The 19,736-nt window shown below is 48.8% G+C and overlaps 1 protein-coding gene across 5 annotated transcripts in view; it reads left to right on the top strand.

Moving 5' to 3' along the window:
• Positions 1-15,706, top strand: part of MARF1 (meiosis regulator and mRNA stability factor 1) — a 53,811-nt gene extending 38,105 nt beyond the window's left edge. For 2 of the 5 annotated variants that reach the window (XM_028145468.2, XM_028145467.2), the window contains exons 23-27: positions 702-914; positions 2,028-2,088; positions 2,174-2,272; positions 3,649-3,819; positions 5,458-5,883. In XM_028145468.2, the coding sequence (XP_028001269.2) occupies positions 702-914; positions 2,028-2,088; positions 2,174-2,272; positions 3,649-3,819; positions 5,458-5,681 (768 nt within the window). In that variant the 3' untranslated portion in view covers positions 5,682-5,883. Of the gene's footprint in view, positions 1-701; positions 915-2,027; positions 2,089-2,173; positions 2,273-3,648; positions 3,820-5,457; positions 5,884-11,849; positions 11,947-15,577 lie in introns of those variants that run through there. The other 3 variants (XM_054714753.1, XM_054714755.1, XM_028145474.2) reach the window with 3 other exon arrangements.
• Positions 15,707-19,736: the final 4,030 nt, after the last annotated feature.

Below are 19,736 nucleotides of genomic sequence, written 5' to 3'. Positions count from 1 at the left end.
CTTTAGCTACTGTCCAGCTCAGGCTTTCTTTCACAATATCAAATTCAACATTTTCTGAACTCTGGTTAATCACCTGTTATGTGAACACCAGTTCTGGGTAATGAAAATGGATGTTCAAGACAAAAGGCTTTCCATGGCCAGCTGAGGTTGGCAAATGTCCCTTCTCTTGCAGAATCTCAGTGCATGTTAAATATTTTGAAAAGGTTTATGGTAAAGAAATTTGCTTAATTTACTTGAAAACAGAAGAGCTTTGGACCATTTTCCCCTTGTTGAGTTTGTTGTTTTTTAGAAGAATGCCAACATCCTCATCCTGCACCACCGAGTTCTTTGGAACACCACTTTGGGAGATGAGCTTTAGTGGCCTCAGCCCCCAGGCCTGATTCAGCTCTCTCTGCCTAAGGGTTTGCCTTCCACCCTTCATGCCAGCCTTTTTGTTTGAGACCCCAGGTTTGCCCCTTCCCTTCCCTTCTGACACACTGCTTCTCCAGACTTCTGCCCTTTCGGATTTGCAAATAGAACTCGGGTTTGCTCAAGGCTCCAGCTTTCTCTGGGAGGAGATCCTTGAATGAATCCCTCCTCCTCCTTGACTCCATTTTTAGGTTGACTTGGTACCTTGTCACTCTCAGCTGGAGGCCCTCACTTCTGGGGGTGGGAGCAGCCTTTCTGGGAGTGTCTAATGCTGCGTCTTTCTCTTGGACCAGGTTTTCACTAATGATAAGACGGAGGAGTGTGTGAAGCTCACAAGTCTGTATTTGTTTGCCAAGAATGTGCGGTCTTTACTTCGTACTTACCACTACCAGCAGCTTTTCCTTCATGAGTTTTCCGTGGCCTATTCCAAGTATGTCGGAGAAACAGTGCAACCCAAGGCTTATGGCTTCAGTAGCGTAGAGGAACTCTTGGGAGCAATCCCACAGGTGGGTGTTTTCTGAGCTTCTTGGAGAGTCTTCCTGGAGAGGCACAGGCTTACTCTGCTGAGCAGAATAAGGAAATGGCAGGCGTTTTGAACAGATCCTTTCATAACAGTTTGTTCCTTCATTCTGCAAAGCTTTATTAAATTCCCAAATGCCCAATGAGGAAGTCCTAGACCCTGCCCTCAGGAAGGTGATGGGTATTGGAGAGTCTGGACACCCCAGCAGGTAATAAGAGCCCATCAGTGCAGCCACCAGTGGGCACACGGTGGAGGGCCATGGGCAGGCCCGGCGGGCACCAGAGCCAAGTTGTAAAGGGTGTGTTGACCACGTGGCAAAGAGGGGAGAGGACAGTCTAGGTAGAGGGGATGCGTAAGCAGATGCCTGACAGTGAAGTACGAGCTCTGTTATGGGGGCTTTGCTCCTCTGGATAAGGAGCAGCACTCAGTGAAGAGCAAGGCAAGGCCTTCAGGTTTGCATGTGAAAAATACCTCAGTCACTGCTGTGCATAGTACAGTGGAGAGAAACAGGAGGAAACAGGGAGCGTGGCCAGGACTCTGGCCATTGCCCGGGTCAGGGTGCAAGTTGTGAAGGACTGAGCGTGAGTGAAAATAATAGAGCACGTAGTTAGGGACACGTGGGAGCTGAGGTCAGGGCCGTGGTGACCGCTGCCTGTGGGAGCGCTCCAGGAGCCCAGGGCTTGGCCGAAGAGGCAGAGAGCAGCAGCATTAGGTGGAGGGCTTTGTTTAGGATAATGAATTTAGTTTGAGGGATCTGGGAGATCTTCATGAATTCTTTTGGGTGTGTTTAGTTTCTGGAAAAAATAGTAAGGGCTCTCATGTGAGAACTATCTTCATTTATAGACCAGAACTGGTGTTTAGAAGATGATCTTTTTAAAAGCCATAAGGAATATTTTTAAAGCTGAGTCTCACGATTTTTAGACTGCACAGCTTTTCACAAGGGACATGTTTTTGCCAGCCTCTAAATTTTTTTCTTGGCATTAATTCAGTTTTAAATTCTAATATGTTTAAGGCTGACACGGGTCACATTCTTCCTGAAGTTTAGGGCTTATCTCCCCTCCTTTTCCATTGCTTAACCAGGAGTATGTCTTGTGTGCAGGTGGTCTGGATAAAAGGACATGGTCATAAGAGAATTGTAGTGTTAAAAAATGACATGAAAAGTAAGTAAGCGCCCATCCCTGCCCCTGCAGAAATCCCGGTTCTCTCACTGACTTCTCCCTCTGACAGGTGCTCTTTGTCCTCTAGGTCATTTGAGTTCAAACTGGCCCTCGGCTACTGAGCGTATCCTGGAGGTGCCCAAGTCTTGCACAGCCATGGAACTCAAACTTGGAGCAAGTGATGATGGTAAGAAAGGACAGACAAGGCAAAGCTGGTGAATTCTAGCAGAAATGGTTCGGAGTGGGGATGGGGTAGGTGGGACTCAGTGTGCCCTTTTCATGAATTAAAGTTAAGTATCCATACATTTTTCAAAGTATTTTGTTAATAACAGAGAAAAAAACCGGCCTACATTTGATAGCATTTTATGGTTCACTAGTTAATGTTCTTAAGGGATGCTAGCACCTCACTCCCCCTCCAAATATTAACATGTCAACCCAATTCAGGTGTTAAAGGAAAAAATTATTCTGACACTCTTTTTAGAACAGTATTTCACCATTGCAATAGGGTCAGCTCTGCTGCAAGATCAAGCTCAACTCAATACAACAAGGACAAGTGGGGTTTATAGTCAAGGGCATCGGTGGATGGAAAATCACCAAGGGGAGACATCAGAGGTAGGGGGATTCTAGCCAAACAGACCTAAGAGGATCCTTGTTAAAGGCAGGCCAAGGACTTAGACATGGCGGTGCGGGGTGGGTGCTGGTGCAGGGGTGAGGAACTTGATCAGATTGCATGACTCGGGGATTCTCGGTAAACTGACTTCCCAGGATTTTTGCTGAGACTCAGCAAGGACAGGACAGACATGGAAGGCCAAGGTCAGGGTCTAGCGGAGAAGAGGGCTAAGAGGATTCTCAAGTTGGGTCAGGGAGAATCTTTGTCACAGGACATCCCTGGGAAAGACATGGTAATTCATTCATGTTACTCAAAACAACATTGAGTCACTTAGATTTTACATGGAACCATCTCTGTAGATGTAAATCAGCTCACTTGAATTGAATTTTAATTTTATTGAAAGACTTTTGAATCCATTGTTATGTATGAAAATTTTGTCTTCATTGGACTCTTGACAGTCATTAGTGTTACTGTGTTCTGTGTTTATAACTCAGTTATGTAACACTTTACATTTTATAAAGCACCTTAATGTAACCCATCTCTCTCAGCTATCACAACAACCTTCAGCAGTTGTTACCTACGTTCCAAAATTCCCGGAGGTGAAGTAGCTTACCCAAAATCATTCAGCTAGGAAGTGACAGTACTTGGACCTAAGTCTTGTAAATGCTGAGCTTTGTTCCTTTAACTACTATACACCCCTTCTGTGGGTTTTTATTTCCCACCTCTGGGAGCTTACTGTGGGGCCCTTTTTCTCAGATGGGGTCTCGGGGAGATCTTGGTTTATGGCTCTTCAGTTACCAAAGACAGACCCAGATCTTTCTGGTAATGGCCTTTTTTAAACCTTGAGTTATTGAGTACTTCCTGCCACTTTTCCTGTTTACGGCTTTGAAACAAAGCCTCGGGCAGACTTGTGTGGACTGTCCTGATGAGCCATACCTGCCTCTCCTGTCCAGGGCCCAGTCCAACGGAGCAGGAGCTTCTCCGCCTGACTAGCGCCTCCCCCGTGGACCTACTGTGCGCACCTGTGCCCTCCTGCCTGCCATCCCCTCAGCTGAGGCCAGATCCTGTCATCCTTCAGTCTGCTGATCTCATTCAGTTTGAGGAACACCCTCAAGAACCTTCTGGTAGGATGTACTGTGTTGTGGGCTTAAAAGATAAAATCGCATGCCAATATATTAAGTGTTTGATGGAGGTGGGAGAAACTATACCTTTTCGGGCCCAAAATACCTGTGCTGATTATTTAGGACCCTCTTTTCCTATCATGGTTCCTCCTGAGCCTGAGTTGGCTTAGGGAGCAAGCAAAGGAGTGATGGTTCGACTTGAGGGATGGTACAGCTGGGCTACAGAGGAGGCACGCTCATCACCAAACATGCTGTCCCTCTCGCGGGGTCTCCATGATGGCTCCAGGGGGTGGGGCTTTATGAGGGGTGAGAGGGCAGGGATGGGCATCTGTCCGACTGCAGATCCTGCACAGTGTCTGAGAAGGAAGAGGAAGCTGACGGGGTTGCGCACTGACTCCAGCCCATGCTGCACCGCTCCCCCTGCGTGCCTGACACTGCGCTGGGGCTGACAGACTCAGCACGTTTAGGTGGCAGGCAGAGCTTGCGTGGTGACTGGAGATGAATCTAGCTCCAGGCTGCCTGACTAGCAAGTGGCAGAGTTAGGATTTGAACCCAAGGCCTCCTGTCTTTCTGCTGTGTCATCTGACCTGAGAGGATGGCCCTTCTGTTCAAACGAGGAACTTCCTTGTCGTCCTCCCTGTGTGAGCAGCCCTTCTCCACCCTGCTGCCGAGCTGCTGTCCTGGCCACAGGGACCGCTCCTGGCCACCTGGCCGATCTCACACCCTTAGTCTTCTCTAGCAGCATCCGAGAGCAGTGAGAGAACTGAGCTGTTCATCTGGAAAGTGGAGCCGGGGACCCGTACGCCTGGCTTCTGAGACTGATCTAGCCTGTGGTCAAAGCAGGGCGTGTCCCCTGGAGAGCATGACTAGCGCTGGTGGGAGACTGACACGAGCTCTTCCATGGGGGTGTAGCCTGGGTGCACTTAGCGTCCATGCGCCACTAGATACAGCAGCCATCCACACGTTACGAGAGAGAAAACTATTTTGAATGGTGTGAGCAGTTCTGTCTGCTATTCTCAGTGAAAGTCAGCCCGAGAAGGGAGTTGGGCTGTGCGTCACTCTCACCTTCTGCGTGCCTTCAGTGTGAGAGCCCTTGCACACGCAGTGGGAGTCGAGGTATAACAGTGCATCTCCTCCAGGCAGCATGGCTCTGTATGCACAGCAGCATCCCAGGAGCACCGCTGAGTGTGACTTCCTGGGTTTTCTAGGGCAGTTAGGACTCTGTGCCATACTCTTACTCTCCCCCTCCCCCCGCCCCCACCTTAGACCTGCAGAGTAAGGTCCTCTGTCAGGGCCAGTCCTCTGCCAGGGCCCTTCTGGGTCCTTAACTACCTGACAAGAGTGAATGGGCAGAGAAGCCAAAGTAGGAAAAAATGTTTTTAAATCATTGCTCAATGATTTGAAGGCAAAAGTGAAGATTTCTAAAACTTTGTAATCCAGGGGAGAGCTGAGATGCAGTTTATAAATATTTGACTGTGACACGTAATATTGGCCACACAGCTGATATGTAAATGGTGGCATGGGTGTGACATTTGGGGGGTTATTTTTTAAATATTTTTTTTGTGAAAAGATGAGAGAGAAACTAAAAACCAATACTTGCAGGTCCTAGGACTAAATCTGTTTGCTTCTCTGTGTTTACAGAAATTATGATTTTAAACCAAGAAGAGAACACTGAACCAGTAAATAACAAAAAGTTGACCTCCGACTCCAGCTCCTCTTGTGTCCCGGCGCCTCCCTGCCCCCCGTCGGACACCCCAGAGTCCCAGCTCAGCAAGGGCCCTGTGGAAAGCCCAGCCAAAAAGCAGCCCAAAAATAGAGTAAAATTGGCAGCCAACTTTTCCTATGCACCTGTAACCAAGCTTTGACTCATTCTGAACATAGAAGTAGGACGGGAACACTGTCTGATTCTGCACACACAGTGGGTTCAGAAGACACAGCCCTTGCTGTTTTAATGAAAACCCCTAGAAGCCACCTCCTCCATCCTTAGATGTATTCCATACGTTTTTGGTTTTTTTCCATTGAACACAACTTGGAGCTAAAGTTTTTCTACCCTCCCTCCCCCTCCCCCCCCCCCCATTATTTGAAAACAAAAGTCCTGGCATTTGTTAAAGAATTCTTAATATATTTTACCAATTTTTTTCTTAATTATTATGAAATATAATGGTGTTCCATAAGAAGAAAGCAGTAAGAACTCGGCTAGAAGGAAGTAGTTTTACTTCCATTAAGCCACATCAGTGATATCATCCTCCATGTAGCATAATATAGTCTCTAAGCCTTTGCTTACTGATATTTTCAGGTGGTATTAATCATATGCATGATGTGTCTTGAAGCAAAGCCTGTTCAGTGGCCTGTGTGTTCACATACTGAAGGAGGTGGGCCAGAAGTAAGAATGTATTTTCAGGTTGGATATCAAGGTCCTGGCTTCCATGTGACTTGTAAGAGTGCCTTGTTTTTTATTTAACTATGTCTGTAGTTGACAAAAGCGGCTTCATCACAGAATTTTTTAAATGTTTTTCCACTTTGGGGTTCCATTTAGGAGCTTCTAGAAAGTTGATGACTTAAGCTTCCCTTTTATGTTAAGTTCCAGTTTGACATGCATTAGGTAAAGGAGAAGGAGATGTCTTGGTGTCGTGAATTTAAAGTCAGTGTTTGAAGTCCACACATGATTGTGTGTCAAGAGGCAATGTTGGGAAGAGTGTCTCGTTCTCAAGTATGCAATGCATAAAGTACAGATCAGCTGAGGGGGGAGGTGCTTCATCTGGGGCGGTACGGATACTCTTCCCACTAGGAACACACAGAAATTGTATCTAAACATATAAAGGCCAAGGTTGGTCAACTTAACTTGGTTTTTGTCCTTTTAAAGCTGGTTTTGATAGTCGGGAAGCTCTGTGTATGTGTTTGTGTGTCTTAATAGTGTCTACTTTAACACGGTTACTTCTCGCTGTTGGAAGCATGTGCAGGTTTTTTGTGATATCTGATGTTGGTATTTGGGAAAAGCCAACCTGTGAGGGAGCACTGCCCTGTTGAATGACCTTCGCCCCGAGGTGGCTGAGGCATCCGGTGACAGGTGGCCTCTCACCCCTCCTAGAGAAACCTGACATTTACAATGGGTTGTATTTGTTGGGCAAAAGGCGGGTTCATTCATAGAGCAGAAAGAACCTGTTGACAAAAGGTCTTCCACTAGTTAGATGGTTTCTTTGGGGGAAATGTTTATATTTTGTAATTTCTGGAAAGCCAGAAAACGGGCTCTGATTTTATAGCCAGCATTTTAATAAAATGCCACAAAATAAGGGCTATAGAGAGATTTTTACAAGATAGAAGTTTGTTCCCCAAATCTTTTCTATGAAGCCAATGATTCCCAGTTCTCAAGACGTAGCCCCAATCAAGATGGAACTACATTGGAAAAGCCTCTGAGCGTGATGGCACCTTGCGATCCCGCTGGAGGCTTTTCCTCCACAGACGTAGTGGGACAGGAAGTACAATGCAAATGTGCAGTTTTTTAAAAGAAGCTTTTAAACAATATGCTAGAGTTAGTGTTGAGAACATCAGTTGCCTTAACCTGAGATTTCATAAGGCTGAGTTTGCACGCTTGGACTTTAGTTTTGCTCTCATGTAAAGAACTGTGGACTTAAAAACATAAGAGGTACTATTACAAGTCACAAGGAACAGTCTCAAAGAGCAGCTTCTTTGGGCAACAAAGAAGAGACTGACGTTGTATGCAGTCATGTGAGTGTGGTCGCACCATTTGCTGGAGTCGCCCGTCAGCCTGGGCCACGTGTATGACTAACAATCGCTGTGTGAAGATAGGAAAAGACAGCGAAGTTCATTGTGTTCCTAATGTATTCCACAATGGCCAGTCCAATTCTATCTATTTTTTTTATCCAGAGGCTTAGTTAAATGATGTAACAAAATGATATATAAGAATTAAGACAATGAAATTCTTGATTTCTCAGTGGAAAGACATACCGGATTAGATTTATCTTTAAAAAAAGACAAAAGTTACCACCACAACCCCCTTCCCCATCTTGCACTGTTTGTTTTGGATTGGGCTTGGGGGAGAGATGTTTTTCTTAACTGTCTATTTTGTTTGAACACTTTTTGTGGTTCAAGTGCTGTTTTGTGTGTTGGGACCAAACAGTTGTCAATAAACTTTACAAGCAAGCATCCGATGTGAGTGTTCCAAGTGAGTGTTTGAGGGGAGGGAGTATAAACCAGTCCAGTTCTGTCATCTTTTCATTTTGGGTTCCCCCAACTTCCCACACTTTCTGAAAATCGGCGGTGGAGACAAATTGATCTTGACACTTTGGAGGCTCTTTTAATTTGGCACCCAGCCCTGGCAGGTGACTGGGTATGGGTCCTTTGTGGTCAGGACTCTCCGAGGTTTGCAATCTAGTTCCAGGTTATAATCATGTGTGGAGAAAATAGAATAAGCACAGAACGCTCCAGTTATAAAATGGATAATTCCTAGACTCACTCTCCCTGTGAAAGAAATCCATTTTGCAGGCTACCTCGGTCTTGGTCCCTGCCAGGCATGCTTTTTTAATAAGCCCTTTTGGAAAACACATTTTATAGATCCCATTGTGAAGCCTTTCCCTGGGACCACCATTACCACTCACCCCTTGTACGAATCTGAAAGGACCCAGAAGAGACTTGAATGTTTGGGTAAATTACCTTTTGACAAAGTGCAATTTTTTTAGAAGTTCAACATTAAAAAGCTTTTGAAAACCTTTGGCAATCCTTTCAAAACATCTCTCATGGTAGCGAAGTTTTGCAGAAAAACTTGAGTTGCCACCATGCCCCTAAAGAGCAGGGCAGTGAGGTTTTGTAGGTCTAGTTAAGGGTTTCAAACAGGGCCTTGCATTTGTCTCTGTGCATTTCCCATCTGGTGTGGAGAAGGTAGCTTAGAAGATGGCTGGCTGAGAGACAGCAGACCTGTTCATGCAAAGATGTGATCCTATAGGACCCAACTCCAGATGTGCGGTCCACCCCATCTGTCTCCATCACCAGTGGGCGTTGATTTGTCTTGTCTGGTTTCTGGCTGCCTCAGTGGACAAAGGCTGAGTCACAGCTCAGAAGCATCCCTGCTTCCTCCCACACCAGTGACCTGCTGTAGCCTCCACTTGCTCTTGCAGATTGGCTCTGGGGCTGGGCGAGGGGCAGGAACCCTGACTCACCGCCCCATAAACCAGCAGTCAGCGTGGTCCTCACCATTGCTTTACTTGACCTTGCACTCTCCCACATTGCTTTCCGTCAGGCTTGTACAATAGCTGGCCCATCTCCCAGTTGCTAATGTGATTACAGCAACAACCTCCTCTAACTCGACTATGGGGAGAAATGCAGAGAAGATAGATCCAATTTGCTTGTTTGAATTAATACTTTCAGGGCCAAGTGTCGAGTCTCTTTCCCGGGAGAGTTCTAGTCTTTCCCTGAGAGGTCGGCAGCCCTGGGTAACAGCTTAGGTTGGAATATGAAGAAACCTAGTTGCCTTTTGGATGAATTCGGCAAATTTTGGAACAGCAAGAAAGAGAGAACCCAGAACCCCTCCTCCTTCAGGTGGGTGGGATGAGGAGATCTCAAGTCCAAGGTCGAGGCCAGAACTTCCCTCAGCAAGATGAAGAGAAGAAGTCACATTTTCTGGGAAGGAAGGACTTAGGAATGGGGACTAGGGCACAGAGGGGGAGAAGGGGAAGAAACAGCTGCAGGTGGGAGCTAAGTAACTGGTGCCACAGCGGTGAGCCAGCCAGGAGCACTGCAGCGGTTGGGGTGACCCAGGCTGGCAGGGCAGATGCTGGCACCATCTCTCCCATCTCTGCCTGAAAGCCTTCCAGATGCAGGGCCTGGTGTGGACTCTGAGGCCTAACCCCTGCTGACCCTCCCCCACCTCCCCTCTCCTGACTGAGGGCCCCAGGTTTTGTTGGCTGTCAGCTAGAAGCCACCTGCAAATCCTATAGGCCACCCACAGTTCCCTGCCACAGGGGCTGCCTCCAATGGCAGCTTAGTTCACCAAGCCAGCAAGGAGAGCCTCTCTCCAGTCTGCTGAGAAGGAGCCTTATAGAATGGAACCTAATCAAGGGAGTGACCTCCCATCATCTTTACCAACTTCCACTCGTTAGAAACAAGTCATAGGCCCCACCTCTTAGACAATCCCTAAGACTTGACAGGAAGCCCAAGACATCCTATCCAGCTTCTAGCAGGGGAGAAAAGGGGTCCTGAGCTACACCTTTTGAAGGCCCACAACCAAGCTTCAAAGCTGACAGGGCCCTTAAAGTCAGGCTAGACTATAGCACCCTCTACCCTCACACTGGGTTACAGACGGGGGTGTGGGGGTGTGGGTGGGGATGAGGCTGGAGAAGCTGAGCCATTGCCAAGTCATTGAGTGGTAATGGTCTACACAGCTCCCAAGCCCAATCTTTATTGAGGTCCTCATAGGCGTGCCAGGCACTGAGCCAGATGTGGGGACCCCAATGAATAAGATGTGGGCCCAGCTATGCCTTCCTGAGGCTCAGACAGGAAGACCACTCCGGAGTAGTGGTCCTCACATCACAGAGGGCGTCTCATCACCAGGGAAACGTTTAAAATGCAGGCTATCCACTAAAACCACTGGCCTGGGCTCTTCAAAATCGTCAGGGTCATGAAAGACAAAACGACTGAAGGAGATTAGAGATGTGGCAAGGAAAAGCAATGCTTCTTCCTGGACCACATCCCAAATAGGGGAGGAGGAGGACAGTTGCCATAATACAAATTATTGGGAAAACTGATAAAACATAAATACTAGGAAGGAGTACCGAGTCACTGTAATATGAAAGAGAACACCTGCGTTCTTGACTACACGCTAGAGGATTTGAGGGTAAGGCGGCATTATGTCTACAACTGAGGTCTTCCAGAGAGAAAGGCCGTGAGTGATAAAGCAGATGCAGCAAAATGCCAGCAACCCGTGAATCTGAGTAAAAGGACATACAGGAATTCTTTGTCTAAGTTCGAAGTTATTTCAAAACAAAAATCATCTTACATTGTTGTGCAGGCTCCCGGGCCTCCCTGGAGATGGAGGCCTGCACGTGGGCAGGCAGGGTGGCAGGTGGCTGTCCCAGAGCCATGCTTCCACCAGCACCTGCAGCCACCGAGGCGCTTCCTCAGGATTCTCCCCTTTCGGACCTGCAGGTTGTGCTCCTCGGGGTGAACAGTTGCTCTGAATCTGAACAAACAGCTCTTGGTTGAAGCAAGTCAAGACCATGCTAGAGACCCACAGGGGACTGGCAGTCCCAGCTCCAGCTCAGTTTCCTTCAGCGTGGGCTGCCTGTGGGCCTAGTCCTAACGATGGAGAAAGGAGGCACAGGGCATTCAATCAGACCAGGGGTCTGAGTTCTGTCCTGGTTTTGGTGAGCTGATGACCTTAGCAATCCCTGCTCTTCTCTAAAACACCGTTTCTTATCCTCTAAAAGGCAGCGAACCCTTGTTTTTCACTTCCCAGCATCCATTCTCTTTTCTTCTGGCACAACTGGGCTGACACCTCTCTCCTCCTTCCCCCTGGCTCCAGGGTCAGCCTTTGGACCCCAACTTGGCTAAGCAGAGAACCACACCCCTCAGGCCCAGCAGGTGATTCCTGAATGACAACAGGTTCAACATGGAGTCGCTTATGCTAAGCCCCATATCACCAAACTGGAGGCAACTCTCCCAGAAATGGAACCTTGAACCAGTTGATCAGGAGTCACCGATCAGCCCTAGTTAGGCCCTCTGCCTGATAACCCCTGCCATCCCCGATAAGGAACGTGACCTGGCAGTAACCAACTCACTTTTTTTGCTGAGTATAACTTCCTCATTCCTGCTCCCTTCTGCCTATAAACGTCCCCCGTTCTGCGCAGCTCTTCGGAGCTCCTTTCTATCTGCTACATTGGATGCTGCCAGATCTGAATTAAATTCTGCTCAAATTCTTAACATTCTCAGTATGCCTCAGTTTACCTTTTAACATGACCCAAGCCAGGCCTGAGAGATTCCAGGCTGGGATTTCTGTTGAATTCATTGGGGTTTTACTCTAGGAGGCCGGAAGCTAGGAGCCATTGCCATGGGCCCTACAAAGAGAGTCTGCCTCAAGAAGCCAGCGCACGGGAGGCGGAACGGAAAGGTGGGAAAACAGTGAGTCCAAGTGACATTGTTTGATACCCTAGATCCCAGATATCCCAGCCCAGGAGCCAGGAAACGCCCTCACTTTTTGCCTGTTTGGCTAGAGTTTCAGTCACTTACAACCGAGAGAATTCTAATGCAGAGAGCTCTAGCTCTGCATGAGGGACAGTGGGGGACACACAGAGGCCCTCAAGGCAGGGTGGCCCCTTCTCCCACGCCACCCCCAACCTCACCTTCCCCAACTCCTCTCCCTTCTGCATCTCCCTGAACCCCAGACTCCGTTCACTGCCCCCTCCCACATTCCTGCAGCCTCTGGGTTTACCACGCTTGCTCATTAAAACCCAAGTGCTGCTCTTTCTGTGGGAGGAGGAACAACGGACTGCAGATATCATCTCAGTGGAGAAATAAATCTTTGTGGGTGGAGGTGAGCCCTGAGCTGGCAACACGGCGGAGGCTTCTCTGGACTTGTGATGGGGACCTGGAGTAGCGGTTGGGCAAAGACTGGAGAGAGCCCAATAGTTCCAACAAAGAGGGAGGGAAACTGCTGGTGAGGCCTGGGGACAGAGTGAGCCTCATGGCGGCTGCTGGCAGAGCTGGTGGAAATGGGGAATTGAACAGTCAAGCTGCTTGGTGTGTGTGGCTGTGGCTGTGGCTGTGGCATAACCCCCTCCCACCCCCATAAACCTGGAAGGGCCTCCCCTTGCCCTCCAGTTTGATGTCCTTGTCTCTCATCAGGACATAATTGCACAAAGGCAAGACCATCTCTGTCTGCCTGTGTTTCCTGTGTTCATCTGTGTTCCCTAGTACCTAATGCCTGTAGTGGAATCTATCATCCTATCTAATAATAAACAAATATGCAAATTGACCATACCTCTGACACACCCACAAGCCATGCCCATGAGCCATGCCCACCATCCAATCAGAGCAAGTATGCAAATTAACCCAAACCAAGATGGCTACAGCCACAGAGAGCAAGGTTTCCTAGGTAACAGAGGAAGCCAAGCTTTCTGCCTGCCCTAGCCAGGCCTAAGCCTCCACTCAAGCTACAAAGTTTCAATTATAGAAGGTAAACAAATTCAAACAAATGGCGGCATGATGGAGCTTGAGAGAGCAGGCCAGGGTTGCCGCTGGCAACAGGGGAAGCAAAGCTTTCCGCACACCCTGGTCAGGCCCACCCGCTTAAGGCAACAAAGTTTCAATTATAACCCCAACACAAATGGCTGCCAGCCTCAGAGGGAGCCCCAGGCTTGGCTCTGCTCCAGGCTACAAAGTTTCAATTGTAGAAGGAAAATAAATTTCAGATACCAGGGCCTCCGCTTGCGTTGCCAGGGGGCGTGGCCGGTCTGCAAACCACCACGGGCCCCTCGCTCAGGCCGCCCCACACCCCAAGGGAACCCCCACCTGATCCGGGACACCCTTCAAGGCAAACCAGCTGGTCCCCACCCCTGTACCAGGCCTCTATCCTATCTAATAAAAGAGTAATATGCAGATTGACCATCACTCCAACACACAAGATGGCTGCCCCCATGTGGACACAAGATGGCCACCACAAGATGGCCAGCAGGAGAGGGCATTTGGGAGGCACCCTGCCTGCAAGGGAGGGCAGTTGAGAGGGACCAGGCCTGCAAGGGAGGGCAGTTGGAGGTGATCAACCTTGCAGGAGAGGGCAGTTAGGGGTGACCAGGCTGGCAGAGGAGGGAAGTTGGGGGCAAACAGGCTGGCAGCAGAGTGGTTAGGGGGTGATCAGGCTGGCAGGCAGAAGCGGTTAGGGGCAATCAGGAAGGCAGGCAGGCAGGCAAGCAGTTGGGAGCCAGCAGTCCTGGATTGTGAGAGGGATGTCCGACTGCCCGTTTAGGCCCGATCTCGGTGGGATCGGGCCTAAACGGGCAGTTGGACATCCCTTGAGGGGTCCCATATTGGAGAGGGTACAGGCTGGGCTAAGGGACAACCCCCCTCCGTGCACGAATTTTGTGCACCGGGCCTCTAGTACCTAATAAAATGGTAATATGCAAATTACCATCACTCTGCTACGCCCACGATTGGGCCGGCTGGAGGCGGGGGGGGGCGGGACTCAGGGTGGCCGATTGGCTGGCGGTAGGAGCGGGGGGCGGGGACTTGCGAGTCCCCGACCCCCGCTCCTCCCGCTTAAACGGCCGGCGCTGCAGAAGACGCTGGTGGTGGAACTCCGGGTGGCCGATTGCATGGCTGCTGGCACCAGTTTTCTGCCAGCAGCAGTTTTCCTCTGGCCACCCGCCCTATCGGAGTGCCTCCCGATCAGAGTTCCTCTCGGGGTGGCCGATTGTGCTGGCGGGAGGCGCTCTGATCAGTGGGTGGCCAGAGGAAAACTGCTGCTGGCGGATAACTGGTGCCGGCAGCCAGGTGAAGGAAAAGTCTATTGCACGAAACTTCGTGCAACGGGCTCCTAGTGTATATATATAAAAGCCACTGACCAGAACGCTGTAACGACCCAAATGACCGGTCGCTATGACGCCCACAGCAGCCAACGAACCAGCCCGATGGGGGCGGGGCCAGCCGGCCAACCTCCTGCAGCCCCTCCCCCAGCCAGCCCCACCCCTGATGGGCCCACACCACCCCAATCGGGGGCAGGGCCACCGGCCAATCACCCACGGCCCCTCCCCGCAGCCAGCCCAGCCCTGATAGGACCCCGATCAGGGCCAGGCCAGCTGGACCCCACCTGTGCACGAATTCGTGCACTGGGCCTCTAGTTAATTCATAAATGAATGGGAAAATGACCTGAAGTTTGATCCTCAAGCCAGCTTTCTTTCTTTCTTTTTTTAAACGTATTTTTATTGATTTCAGAGAGGAAGGGAGAGGGAGAGAGAGATGGAAACATCAATGATGAGAGAGAAATCATTGATTGTCTGCCTCCTGCACACCCTCTACTGGGGATTGAGCCCATAACCCAGGCATGTGCCCTAACTAGGAATTGAACCATGACCTCCTGGTTCATAGGTCATCGACACTCAACCACTGAGCCACGCCAGCCAGGCAAGCCAGCTTTCTTGAGTGCTTTGCCTCAGCCTCTGCTGCCCACCCAGCTGTCCTGCTGGTGACTGGCATGTGAGTCTTGGCTGGTAGATTGGGCCGGTTGTAACTGCTTCTTCTCAAGCTACAGAGGAGCTGAGCTAGTGAGCTCCCACAGCTCAGGACTGTCCAGCCAGTTAAGGTTTATAAGAGGCTCAGCTGCTGCTGGAATGGCCATGAATCACCTCTCATTGAGTACAGCTCAAAGGGAAGGGGTGCTGATGCTGCTGGAATTAGAAATGGGAAATAAACACCCTGGGTCTGGCTCTCACCCTGCTCTCAGACTCAAGTCCTGGCTCTAACACATGCTGTGTGACCTTGGGCTAATCACTTCCCCTCTCTGAGCCTCAGTTTCCCTATCTTCCAAATGGGTGTGATAATCCCTCCCACTCTCCAATGGATCTGTGGGTGAGGGAGCCCTCTCCTGCCTGGGCATCTAGCTCCCATGCCTGCACCTCGCTGAAACTGCTCTCGCCAACCCCATCCCCTTGTGGGCCCTTTTCGTAAAGTTCTTAAAGTCACATGACCTCTAGGTCAAGTTGGATGCTCCAGAACACACCATCCTTGACATTGTTCAGTGTTTCTTCTTCCTCCCCAGCTGCCTCTACCTGTTTTGTTCCCTTGAAGGTACAGTTTCAAACTGAGAAGCAACACACCTGGTTAGATCTGCACTTTAGGAAGGTCATTTTGGCTTCAGAGTGGCACACAGGTGGAGGAGAGAAAGAGCTGGCAGGGAATCTGAGTTCTTGGCACAGGAAATAACATGTGCAAGTCCAAGAGAGGGGCCAATGGCGAACATGGCAAGAAGAACAAAGAATCCAAAGAATCCTCTTTGAGCCCAGCACAAAGGCGGACCCAGGTGAGCAGGTGGGATGAGGAGAGGGATGTAGGAAGGGGCCAGATCGAGAGGGCTTTTAAGTCACATGAAAGTACAAGGATTTCATCCGAATGGCCATGGGAATGGTTTTAAAGGGGGGAATGACACTTGGGTTTGCATAATACAGGAAATCACCTGGCTGCTGTGCGGGAAATGACCAATGCTAAGAGGGATCACTGACAGTTAAGAAGCTACTGCGTTGACCAAGCAAAAGATGGAGGCTACACTGAGGATATGGTGGTGTAGACATATCCTAGAGAAATTTAGGAGGTAGGCACTAAAGACTTGGCAGTTGTGTGGCTGTGAAGAGGAATATGAGAGTCAAGGACAAGTCCTAGGAAATCTTGGGCAATTGGGTGGTACATTTTCCTGAGATGAAAAATCACAGGGGAAACTTAGGACAATGGTCAGCCAACTTGTTCTTAAAGGGCCAGAGAGTAAATGTTTTAGGATTTGCAAGCCACATTGTCCCTGCCACAACTCCTCAACTCTGCTGCTGTAGCACAAAGGCAGCTAGAGACAATACATACAAAAATGTACTTGGTCATGTTCCAATAAATATTTTTCAAAAACAAGTGGTGGGCTGGTTTGCTGACCCATGTTTTAGGACATGTCACATTTGAGGGGCCTACTTTGGATCCAAAGGGAGATCTACAGGGAGCAGTTGGAGACAAGGGTCTGAGTGTAGGAGAAAGGTCTAGGCCAGAGAGAGAATCCAGGAGCAGTCAGAGTGCAGATGGGCATCTCAGACCAGCAGAGGGGGGCGAGCAGAATGCTGAGGGCCAGGCCCTGAGGACAGGAAGAGAAAAAGGACTGGATAAATGTCTTTCTGAGTGGTGGGAGGTACACCTAGAGAGTGAGCGCCTCAGAAGTCGAGTGTGTGTGGCAACATGGCACAGAGAGCTGGGCAGCATGAGGGCTGACATGCGTCAGCTGGATGTAAATGAGGGGTGCCAGATTATGCCACCCCAAAAGGTGTCTCTTTGTCATTGTTTTGAGCTAAAGGCCATTGAGAACCAGCTGATGCACAGAAACTCTAAAAACAGGGATTTTATAAAGGAAATTTCCATTTATAAATGAAGTTTAAATTCCCACTTGTGAAAGGTGTCTCCCTCTCCCATACCAGGAAGAGGAGGACTCTTATCAATGGAGAAGGTAGGACTTAAATCTGCACAACAAACCTTACTAAACAACCCTTGTCTACCATACTTTTCCCAGTCACCTATGCATTACTTGTCTCCCTCCCCCACCCATCGCCTTCCCCCATCATTCCCCACCAGAATCCCCAGAACCCCTTTCCTTTATTATTATTTTTTAAATATTTTTAAAATTAATTTCAGAGAGGAAGGGAGAGGGAAAGAGAAATAGAAACATCAATGATGAGAGAGAACCATTGATCGGCTGCCTCCTGCATGCCCCTGGATCGAGCCCCCAACCTGGGCATATGCCCTGACCGGGAATCAAACTGTGACCTCCTGGTTGACACTCAACCACTGAGCTACGTCACCAGGGCTCCCTTTCCTTTGTTTTAGCCTCAGATGGTAGAGAAGCCCAAGCTCTTTGGGTTACTCGTTGCTGGGTGCTTCCCGTGGGTGTCTGTGCGTGCATGAGTTAACAATTTCTCTTCGTTTAACTCTTGTTTGTCTGTCTTTGGTCAGCCCCATTTACAGAGTCCCATCTGGAGAACCTAAGATGGATGAGGAGAAAGATTTTTTTCCTCCTCTATATAACCAAATGGTTACATCCCTGATGAGGAGGTGAGTGACAAGAGAGTGATAGAAACCAGATTAAAATGGGTTGAAGAGGGAGTAGAGATGAGAAAAATGGAGATAGTAAGATGATGAACAAGTCTCAAGAAGGCCGTGAAAATATAGAGAAGAGAAGGTGGTGGCTGCTAGGGAAGTTGGAATGGAGTGTTTGTTTTTTAATGGAGCAGATTTGCTTAAATGCTGATGGGGGAAAAAAAGACTGTTGAGGTTACCGGAGGTGGATGCTGAATGGCGATCCCACCACTGACTACCTATGGGACCTTGTACCTTCCTCATCTGCAAAGGGGAAGTAATAATAGGGTCTGCCCTGTGGGTTAAGGTGAGGAGATGAGAAAATGTGGATACATGGCTCAGTGCATAGCAATAAGCTCTCAACAAATGTTTCTCCTGTTATTATCTTCCCCCTTCCCCTGCACCCCCCTTGGCTTCCAGGAGTGAGTCTGGGTGTGAGGGTCCAGAGGTCTGCAAGGTTTCTCAGCTTTGCAGGCAGCTCTAGTGATCTGGGAGCATCTTAAATTATTACTTCCTTCTGCTCTTCTGTAAAAGCCTAAATAAATGGTGGGGTTTTGTGTTTAAAGAAAATCAATAGGAATAGCAGGAACATAAGTTAGGTCTACCCCAGGGTTCCGCAGATGTACTACAGGCAGGATTTTTATGAGGGCTTCGATCTCCTTTGGCTTGTTAAATTGGTGACTGTCTTTAATTGGTCTGAGGTCAGGCCTTCCAGACCCACGTTTTCCACAGGCAAGGGAGAGTGGCGGGCCCTTAGCAGCCCACGTTTTTACTGCAAAAGTGAGGAGCATCTGTGTAGTAGGTTGAATAGCATCCCCCTAAAAGTCATGTCTACTTGCTGTCTCAGAATGTGACCTTATTGGAAATAGGGTCTTTGCAGAAGTAATTAAGGATCGAGATGAGATAATCCTGGATTTAGGGTGGGCCCTAAACCCAATGACTGGTGTCCTTATAAAAACAGGAGAGGACACAGACACACATACAGAGGAAAAGGCCATGTGAAGACGGAGGCAGCGATTGGAGCGATGAAGCCAAGGATTGCCAGGAGCCACCAGGAGCTGGCAGAGGCCAGGAAGGACTTTTCCCTAGAGCCTCAGAGGGAGCATGGCTCTGCTGATACCTTGATTTTACACCTCTGGCCTCCAGAACTGAGCATAAGTTTCTGTTGTTTAAAGACACCCTGGATGAGGTAACAGGTTATGGCAGCCCTAGGAAGCACTTTAAGTCTGGCTTCATGGCAGTGAAGGAGGACAGTGTTCCCTGAGGCCAGTGTGGAGGCACTGGAGGTGGTGGTGTCTCTTCAGCTTCAGGAGGCAGGAAGTGGGTGCATGTGCTGGGACCTGAGGCAGAAACACATCTGAGACAGAGTAGGAGGGGCTTGCTGCCCACTGGGAGAGGCCATCGGCCCAAGACTCTGGTTCCTCGGTTAGAGAGATTTGTGTCAACTCCAAAGCTGCTGTGACTTGACAGACATTCAAATTTACCTTGTAGCTGTTGTTATTAATCCTCACCTAAGGATATTTTTTCCATTGAAGGAGTGTGTGTGTGTGTGAAAGAGAGAGAGAGAGAGAAACATCCATGTGAGAGAGACACATTGATTGGTTGCCTCCTGCTCATGCCCTGACCGGAGTCAGGATTGAATCTACAACCCAGATATCTGCCCTTGACGGGGAATCGAACCCACAACCCTTCCGTACATGGGCCGAAGCTCTAACCACGGAGCCACACCAACTAGGGCCAGATTTACTTTTTTTCCCCCTCAGGAAAAAAACAAGAATATTCTTTAATAGGCTGGTTTACTCATATATCTCTGGTTGCTGTTTTCTTTATTTGCCCTTCTGCAGCTTACCTTACCTAATAAGACATATTGTAGATGAAAGGAGTTTTTGTTTTGCTTTATTTTGTTTATCTGGCTAATCCCAGATACTAATGACGTGCTAAAAAAGTCTTATCCCTCTGTTTCAGCTGAGTTTGACTTTCTAACTCAGTGCAAAAAACACTTATAATTCCAGCGGGATCAGTGGTTCAGATCTACCTTTAATTTACAAATATATTTCTTTAAATGCGATCCATTCGTAGCCTAAGAACTTTACTTCTAG

The sequence above is a fragment of the Eptesicus fuscus genome, chromosome 4, assembly GCF_027574615.1.
Source record: "Eptesicus fuscus isolate TK198812 chromosome 4, DD_ASM_mEF_20220401, whole genome shotgun sequence".
NCBI lineage: Eukaryota > Metazoa > Chordata > Mammalia > Chiroptera > Vespertilionidae > Eptesicus > Eptesicus fuscus.
The sequence above is the reverse complement of the archived record's forward strand: the minus strand, read 5'-3'. Positions and strand labels throughout refer to the sequence as shown.